This window comes from Physeter macrocephalus, chromosome 1 (genome assembly GCF_002837175.3).
Source record: "Physeter macrocephalus isolate SW-GA chromosome 1, ASM283717v5, whole genome shotgun sequence".
Lineage (NCBI taxonomy): Eukaryota > Metazoa > Chordata > Mammalia > Artiodactyla > Physeteridae > Physeter > Physeter macrocephalus.
In genome coordinates, this window is record NC_041214.2 from 59,032,209 (window position 1) to 59,042,256 (window position 10,048).

A 10,048-nucleotide genomic window follows, 5' to 3' on the forward strand; every position below is an offset into this window, starting at 1 on the left:
CCAGAAGGCAGACAGTAGAAACAAAAAGAACTACAATCCTGCCACCTGTGGAAGGAAAACCACATTCACAGGAAGAGAGACAAAATGAAAAAGCAGAGGACTATGTATCAGATGAAGGAACAAGATAAAAACCCAGAAAAACGCTAAATAAAGTGGAGATAGGTAACCTTCCAGAAAAAGAATTCAGAATAATGATACGGAAGATGATCCAGAAACTTGGAAAAAGAATAGAGGCAAAGATTGAGAAGGTGCAAGAAATGTTTAACAAAGACCTAGAGGAATTAAAGAACAAACAGACATAGATGAACAATACAATAACTGAAATGAAAAATACACTAGAAGGAATCAATAGCAGAATAACTGAGGCAGAAGAACGGATAAGTTACCTGAAAGACAGAATGGTAGGCTGCACTGCCATGGAAGAGAATAGAGAAAAAAGAATGAAAAGAAATGAAGAGAGCCTAAGAGACATCTGGGACAATATAAAATGCACCAACATTCATAATATAGGGGTCCCAGAAGGAGAAGAGAGAGAGAGAGGACCTGAGAAAATATTTGAAGAGATTATAGTCAAAAACTTCCCTAACATGGGAAAGGAAATAGCCACCCAAGTCCAGGAAGTGCAGAGAGTCCCAGGCAGGATAAACCCAAGGAGAAACCAGCCAAGACACATGGTAATCAAACTGACAAAAATTAAAGGAAAAGAAAAACTATTAAAAGCAACAAGAGAAAAATGACAAATAACATACAAGGGAAATCCCATAAGGTTAACAGCTAATTTCTTGGCAGAAACTCTACAAGCCAGAAGGGAGTGGCATGATATATTTAAATGGTGAAAGGAAAGAAAAACTATTCTCTTTCTAAAGGAAAGAACCTACAACCAAGATTACTCTACCCGGCAAGGATCTCATTCAGATTCAAAGGAGATATCAAAGCTTTACAGACAAGCAAAAGCTAAGAGAATTCAGCACCACCAAACCAGCTCTACAACAAACGCTAAAGGAACTTTTCTAATTGGGAAACACAAGAGAAGAAAATGATCTACAAAACAAACCCAAAACAATTAAGAAAATGGTAACAGGAACATACATATTGATAATTACCTTAAATGTGTATGGATTAAATGCTCTAACCAAAAGACACAGGTTCACTGAATGGATAAAAAAACAAGACACATATATATGCTGTCTACGAGAGACCCACTTCAGACCTAGGGACACATACAAAGTGAAAGTGAGGGGTTGGCAAAAGATATTCCATGCAAATGGAAATCAAAAGGAGTAGCAATAGTCATATCAGAAAAAATAGACTTTAAAATAGAGAATGTTACAAGAGACAAGGAAGGACACTACATAATGATCAAGGGATCAATCCAAGAAGAAGACGTAATAATTATAAATACATATGCACCCAACATAGCAGCACCTCAATAAATAAGTCAAATGCTAACAGCTATAAAAGAGGGAATTGGCAGTAACACAAAAATAGTGTGGGACTTTAACACCTCACTTACACTAATGGACAGATCATCCAGAGAGAAAATTAATAAGGAAACACAAGCTTTAAATGACACAATAGACCAGATAGATTTAATTGATGTGTATAGGACATTCCATCCAAAAACAGAAGATTACACTTTCTTCTCAAGTGCACATGGAACATTCTCCAGGATAGATCACATCTTGGGTCACAAATCAAGCCTCAGTAAATTTAAGAAAATTGAAATCATATCAAGCATGTTTTCTGACAACAACGCTATGGGATTAGAAATCAATTACAGGGACTAAAACGTAAAAAACACAAACACATGGAGGCTAAACAATATGTTGCTAAATAACCAAGAGATCACTGAAGAAATCAAAGAGGAAATCAAAAAATATCTAGAGACAAATGACAATGAAAAAACGATGATCCAAAACCCATGGGATGCAGCAAAGAAGTCATAAAGATCAGAGCAGAAATAAATGAAATAGAAACAAAGAAAACAATAGCAAAGATCAGTACTAAAAGCTGGTTCTTTGAGAAGATAAACAAAATTGATAAACTTTCAGCCAGACTCATCAAGAAAAAGCTGGAGGACTCAAAACAATAAAATTAGAAATGAAAAGGAGAAGTTACAATGGACACCGCAGAAATACAAACATCATAAGAGACTACTACAAGCAAATTTTTGCCAATAAAATGGACAACCTGGAAGAAATGGACAAATTCTTAGAAAGCTATAAGCTTCCAAGACTGAACCAGGAAGAAATAGAAAATATGAACAGAACAATCACAAGCACTGAAATTGAAACTGTGATTAAAATCTTCCAACAAACAAAAGTCCAGGACCAGATGGTTAAAGTGAATTTTATCAAACATTTAGAGAAGAGCTAACACCCATCTTTCTCAAACTCTTCAAAAAAATTGCAGAGGAAGGAACACTCCCAAACTCATTCTACGAGGCCACCATCACCCTGATACCAAAACCAGACAAAGATACTACACAAAAAGAAAATGGCACACCAACATCACTGATGAATATAAATGCAAAAATCCTCAGCAAAATACTAGCAAACAGAATAAAACAACTCCTTAAAAGTGTCATACACCATATCAAGTGGGATTTTTTCCAAGGATGAAAGGATTCTTCAATATACACAAATCAATCAATGTGATACACCATATTAACAAACTGAAGAATAAAAAACATATGATCATCTCAGTATATGCAGAGAAAACTTTCGACAAAATTCAACACTCATTTATGATAAAAACCCTCCAGAAAGTAGGCATAGAGGGAACCTACCTCAATATAATAAAGGCCATATATGACAAACCCACAGCAAACATCATTCTCAAAGGAGAAAAACTGAAAGCATTTACTCTAAGATCAGAAACAAGACAAGGATGTCCACTTTCACCACTATTATTCAACACAGTTTTGGAAGTCCTAGCCATGGCAATCAGAGAAGAAAAAGAAACAAAAGGGATACAAATTGGAAAAGAAATAAAACTGTCACTGTTTGCAGATGACATGATACTATACATAGATAATCCTAAAGATGCCACCAGAAAACTGCTAGAGCTAATCAATGAATTTTGTAAAGTTGCAGGATATAAAATGAATGCACAGAAATCTCTTGCATTCCTATGTACTAATAACGAAAGATCAGAAAGAGAAATTAAGGAAACACTTCCATTTATCATTGCAACAAAATGAATAAAATACCTAGGAATAAACCTACCTATGAAAGTAAAAGACCTGAACTCAGAAAACTATAAGACACTGATGAAAGAAATCAAAGATGACACAAACAGATGGAGAGATAGACCATGTTCTTGGATTGGAAGAATCGATATTGTGAAAATCACTATTTTACCTAAAGCAATCTACAGATTCAGTGCAATCCCTATCAAATTACCAAAAGTATTTTTTACAGAACTAGAACAGAACATTTAAAATTTGTATGGACACAAAAGACCCCAAATAGCCAAAGCAATCTTGAGGGGAAAAACGGACCTAGAGGAATCAGACTCGCTGACTTCAGACTATACTACAAATCTATGGTAATCAAGACAATATGGTACTGGCACAAAAACAGATCAATGGAAAAGGATAGAAAGCCCAGAGATAAACCGATAAACCTATGCTCAACTAATCTATGACAAAGGAGGCAAGGATATACAATGGAGAAAAGACAGTCTCTTCAATAATCAGTGGAACAGGATAGAAAGCCCAGAGATAAACCCACACACATATGGTCACCTTTTCTTTGATAAAGGAGGGAAGGATATACAGTGGAGAAAAGACAGCCTCTTCAATAAGTGGTGCTGGGAAAACTGGACAGCTACATGTAAAAGTATGAAATTAGAACACTCCCTAACACCACACACAAGAATAAACTCAAAATGGGTTAAAGACCTAAATGTAAGGCCAGACACTATCAAACTCTTAGAGGAAAACATAGGCAGAACACTCTTTGACATAAATCACAGCAAGATCCTTTTTGACCCACCTCCTAGAGTAATGCAAATAAAAACAAAAATAAACAAATGGGACCTCATGAAACTTAAAAGCTTTTGCACAGCAAAGGAAACTATAAACAAAATATAATGACAACCCTCAGAATGGGAGATAACTTTTGCAAATGAATCAACAAACAAAGGATTAATCTCCAAAATATATAGACAGCTCATTCAGCTTAATAAAAATAAAAAACAACCCAATCAAAAAATGGGGAGAAGATCTAAACAGACATTTCTCCAGAGAAGACATACAGATGGCCAAGAGGCACATGAAAAGCTGCTCAACATCACTAGTTATTAGAGAAATGCAAATCAAAACTACAATGAGGTAGCACCTCACACCGCTTAAAATGGGCATCATCAGAAAATCTACAAACAACAAATGCTGGAGAGAGTGTGGAGAAAAGGGAACCCTCTTGCACTCTTGGTGGGAATGTAAATTGATAGAACCACTATGGAGAACAGTATGGAAGTTCCTTAAAAAACTAAAAATATAACTACCATATAACCCAGCAATCCCACTACTGGGCGTATACCCAGAGAAAACCATAATTCAAAAAGACACATGCACCCCAGTGTTCATTGCAGCACTATTTACAACAGCCAGGTCATGGAAGTAACCTAAATGCCCATCGACAGACAAATGGATAAAGAAGATGTGGTATATATATACAATGGAATATTACTCTCATAAAAAGGAATGAAATTGGGTCATTTGTAGAGATGTGAATGGACCTAGAGACTGTCATACAGAGTGAAATAACTCAGAAAGAGAAAAAGAAATACTGAATATGAATGCATATATGTGTAATCTAGAAAAATGGTACAGATGAACCAGTGTGCAAGTCAGAAATAGAGACACAGATGTAGAGAACAAACATATGGACACCAAGGGGGGAAAGCAGGGGTGGAGGGTTGTTGTGGTGGGAAGAATTGGGAGATTTGGATTGACATATATGCTCTAATATGTATAAAATAGATAACTAATAAGAACCTGATGTATAAAAAAATAATAAAATCCAAAAAAAAAATCATGACTAGAAGTGATATCAGTAAAAAGAACTAGAGTGTGTCACATTGATATAGAACAATTAACATCTTTCTCAAATTAAATTTTAAACTAATCTTTTATCGCAGTCTTTAGTTGAATAACAAAAAATTACTAAAGTTTTTTGAGTGTTTATTCTTCTCAGGACACTGTACCAAATATTTTACATTGACTATATTATTAAATTATTCAAAAACTACTGCCAGAGAAAAATTTCTTATGTTATATTTGAGTAAACAGTCTCAGAGAAGTGGAGTAATGAGTCTAAACTAGTTCTTTGCTTTGGAATAAATATTTATTAAGAGGGAAATGTCTTGTTGGGGTGAAAAGTGTATTCATAACATGTTTTATTAATAACTTTTCTTTAGAAATCTCAAAGACCAAACCTTGAACCGGAAACGCTTGGGTGTCTGACTTTGAGTTGTGAGGAGAACAGTGTCAATGTCATTTCCAAATAGTGTTGGTGAAGGTATCCTGTTTAATTTGGCTTCAAGTCCTTAAAGAAAGAAAAAAAGTTTGCATGAATTATGACTTTATTTACAAAGATTAATAAGTATTAAATATTTTCACGTTTTCTAATTTTCTTGCCTGTCACATATAATGACTTTTTTTTCATTTGGAAGATACAATCATGCAAAAAATGTCCTTAATATACCAATTTGAACATTTTTGTGTACATATTTCCCATTTGATTTTATTTAAGATATCTTTCCAAAGAAAATTTTTAAATGTACTTTTTTCATTCAACTTAAAATATATTGGATCATCATGATAGAACACGTCTCACCAGTAATTGTTGATGTTGTTCCCTCAGCATTATAGCCATGGTTATCTACGAAGAAGCACCAAGGAATTACAGAATTATTCCATGGTCTCCAGCAGCAACCTCGAGCTGCACAAAGTGTCTGATAAAACATTTATTAAAGGAATCATGGGGTTAGTATTGTTATCATATGGGTCAATCTCTATTTTTTAAACATACACTCATTCCAATAAATGTCTGAGTGAATGTTTAAAAAAATCTTATTTCCTCAAATATATAATGTGCTAAAATATCATTTATTCTTTTGTTCCTTTCACTTGGAAGAAATGTAAATATTTGATGAATTGAATCAATTACACCCTATCAGAGACTGATGTTCTGAGTTGTGATTTATCAGATTTACATATCAATACACATTATTGTAAGCTCATGTTATTTTAAAGGTTCCTGCCCTCTGGATAATTACAGTCTATTCTGTTGTCATGTAGTCAATGCAGAAGAACTAAAATATTTATTGTGTACCAATTATGTATCAAGTTGCAATTGAGGCTATAAAGATGAAGATATGGCCCTAAACTTAAGCCTACATAAAATGTTTAAGGTAGTTATTTCCAGAAAATTAATAGTTCAATATGATTTAAACTAGTTTATGTGCCAGTTGTTGCAACATCCAGTTAATAAAGTAAAATACTAAATTCTCAGTAATTTTATGATCTATATGGAAAGATTATATGAAGTGGAAGAAAAATTATATATGTTTATAGTAAAAATTGAGTCACATGGTGCTGCTGTGTGTTAACATTGGTATAATCAAAAATCTATTTAATATTTAAATTTAATAGTGTGACATGTTTTCATAATTTGAATGCTTGTGAGCTTTTTCTTCTTGGCTATTTGCCTTGAAAAAAATGTTAAAAGCCTCCACTTTTACCAGCTGATGATATACATGTTAACTTCTCTCCTATTTTTAATATCAAATTAAAATGACATCAGGTACACATACACACATGCGTGCACACGTACACATGCAAATATGTATACTGCAAATGAGAGCAAATGGGAGCTGAGCATTTTGGAGGGTCATTACCTAACAGAAACTAAAGTATGTGTGACTTTTGATATAGACATTGCAAAATGGGAATACACACACACACGCACACACACACACACACACACACATAAATTCACTCATTGACATTTTAATCCCACGCAAGTTATGAAGACCAAGGGAGAGTCAACTAGGGTTATGTGAATCCATTCAGTTACACTTACTTTTCTCCATTTGAGCTCCTTCTCCCCAATTACCAAATAATAAAAATAAATAATTTTTAAAAATTAGAAGAATCAATGTTACTTTGTTTTCCCAGACTATTCTTAATGTTATCATCACAAATACTTTAATAGAATGTAGATATCTTTCTCAAATGTTCTATATTGTCAAAGGTTATACTTTTTTTTTAAGTAGGTTAGAGAGGATAGAATTTCATGAAGATTTATAAATTTAACAATAGCTTGTTAAGCATGGGAAAATATTAACTTGTTAATTTGAATTGAAAGGAAGTACAGAAAAGCAAGCTCAGTAATTTCCATTATCTCTCATCTGTTTATACATAAATACAATAAAAAGAAATGCAGCCTAATTAATGGCTAGAGTTTTAAAAATATGGAACTGATCCAATATTAAATAATTATCTTAATATACTTATCTTAATATAATTATCATACTATATATCTATTCATAAAAATATTCAAGACTTTTGTTGCAGACCTGTGTTGGAAATTGTTCTGGAATGCAGTTTATTCTCTCATTGATAAGATCATTTAGCACCCTTGGACATTTTCCTGAACCAGGATACACAGTGGTTGTGCGAATGGTAGCAGGCGTTGAAGTAGAACCACTGACTTCTGGGAAAGAAAAAGGTCAATAAAAGAAAACATGGTTTTAAATTAATTTTCCAAATTTTCAAGTAACAAATACATTGAAAGTATTCATAAATATATATATAATGAAAATTAACATAAACTTTGCATTAAAAAAACCCCACAAATTCAAGTCCTAGTCACCAAAAGGGAAAGATCCAAATGATATTTAAAACTGTCAAAGCCCTGTTGACTGTTCCTTCAGAGAATCAAAATACATTCACAGGAGATCTTGAGGTAGATTCAAAAGGAAACAAAATGTATATTCCCACTGTGCTTAAAAATTGTGTTTTAGAGATGAAGAAAGAAGGTGGAAAAACATGGATGGGGAAAGGATGTAGAGAAGGAGACAAGAATTAGAGCAGAAAAGAGAAGATTAAGAGGAAGAAGATACTTGAAGTGAATAGAAGAGAAAGCAGGGAATAGTAAAGAAAACTAAATCCCAGCTCTGTGTAATAAAGAGCGACTTTCTAGCAATCAGAGATGGGGAAGATAAATTTGATTGCTTCACAATGTAGTGAGATTTCAGTTTACTAAAAGAAGGTAAAACAAGAGACCAGAGGCAGCAGAAAATGCTAACTACTGTTAGATTAGAAGATAATTTGCAATTTTTTTTCCAATTCTGATATAGTCAAGACAGTATGATGAAGAAAGAAAAAGTAGATTAGGTGGATCAGAGTGGCATGTATCAACCTTAAATCAGGATAGAAAAATTCAGAAAAAAAAAAGATAAATGTTTCAAGCCTGTTTCATTCCTGCTACCTGTTTTTCTCATACAACATCTCTCTTCTTAATAAAAAAATAAGCCTATGACAAAGAGATTATCCCCCTAAATTCCCCCCACCCCCGCATCCCTGCAGGTGTCTGAAACCCAGAGCAAAACCTCACTAATGAGATTTCCTACTAGTTAGAAAAACCTCACTGGTAACTATAGATGATTATTCCACTGTTCATTAACAACCTGATCCTTTTGCCTCTTTGCTGTTTCTTAAGGAACATAATATGGGGAAGGCCATTAATATCAAAGCACATAGATTTCTTAATTACAATGATGCTTCATTGAAAAACCTGCAATATAATGGACAGAAAAAGTTGTAGTAATTGTGCAACGCACCTGAGATCTTTCTTCATGCATTTCATCTCATATAGATTACTTTTCAAAATCCATAATTATTATGTAGTAAACTTTATCTCAACCTCACTATAATAAGTATTTTCAATATTATTTACCTTCAACAGCAGGTGTCTTAGTTGCTAAAACAGCAATTAGGGCAATAGCTAGTATTGTAACTATAGCAAAGAGGACAATCAGAGAGATTTCTAATCCAGTAAATTTCTTCCTTGCCATCTAAAGAAAGAAAAGGAATATATGTTTGAAATGTAGAATATACAACTACAATAAGTGACCATTATTAATATAAAATTATGCACATTTGGTTTTTTTGTCTACTAAGCATAACACAAGCAGAGCCGCAGAGAGCTCTATCAGTTTATAATGTAAAATAATACACATTGGCAAAAGTGTAAACAACACATGCAGTTTTAAGTAAAAAGAATGAATTAGTGATGCACATTATAGTAGTACACTAAAATGAAAATACAAAACGAAAAAGATCTCCAAGTAGGTGCATCTTGCTCTCTCATTTTAGAACATTTTTTCAAGTCAAAGAAAGCTTATGCTTGCATTATGTTCCTTAATTCCACAATTGTATGAAGGAGATGCTGTTATTCACATTTTACTCATTAGGAACTCAAGGCTTAGAGAAAATTTTATTTTTTTCAAAGTAAAAAAATCCAGTTCTTCGTACTATTGCTCTCCAATTCCAACAGTGCTTTCTTATAAGTATATTGTGGAAAAGAATATAAATATAAATATGTGGTAAAGAAAATAACTTATATAAAATAATACAATATAGGGCTTCCCTGGTGGCGCAGTGGTTGAGAGTCCGCCTGCCGATGCAGGGGACACGGGTTCGTGCCCCGATCCGGGAAGATCACACATGCTGCGGAGCGGCTGGGCCCGTGAGCCATGGCCGCTGAGCGTGCGCGTCCGGAGCCTGTGCTCCGCAGCGGGAGAGGCCACAACAGTGAGAGGCCCGCGTACCGCAAAAAAAAAAAAAGAATACAATATAAAATGTTGTAAAATATATATATACACCACACACACACAGATATATATATATATATATATATATATATATACACACATACATATAGTATATATTTAGGAGTTGGTTCTTAAAAAAAAAATTAAACTATGTGCTATCCAAGTTCCATGCTTAAATAGCAAATAAAATATACCAAACTCT

General features: G+C 33.6%; 1 protein-coding gene across 1 annotated transcript in view; it reads right to left on the reverse strand.

The window, feature by feature from the left end:
- SI (sucrase-isomaltase) overlaps nucleotides 1–9,087 on the reverse strand; it is a 101,747-nt gene extending 92,660 nt beyond the window's left edge. Inside the window, exons 1-4 of the mRNA XM_007107987.2 lie at nucleotides 8,970–9,087; nucleotides 7,588–7,724; nucleotides 5,844–5,961; nucleotides 5,443–5,552 (exon numbers count right to left, since the gene is read on the reverse strand). Coding sequence (XP_007108049.2) covers nucleotides 5,443–5,552; nucleotides 5,844–5,961; nucleotides 7,588–7,724; nucleotides 8,970–9,087 — 483 coding nt within the window. The remainder of the gene's footprint in view (nucleotides 1–5,442; nucleotides 5,553–5,843; nucleotides 5,962–7,587; nucleotides 7,725–8,969) is intronic.
- Nucleotides 9,088–10,048: the final 961 nt, after the last annotated feature.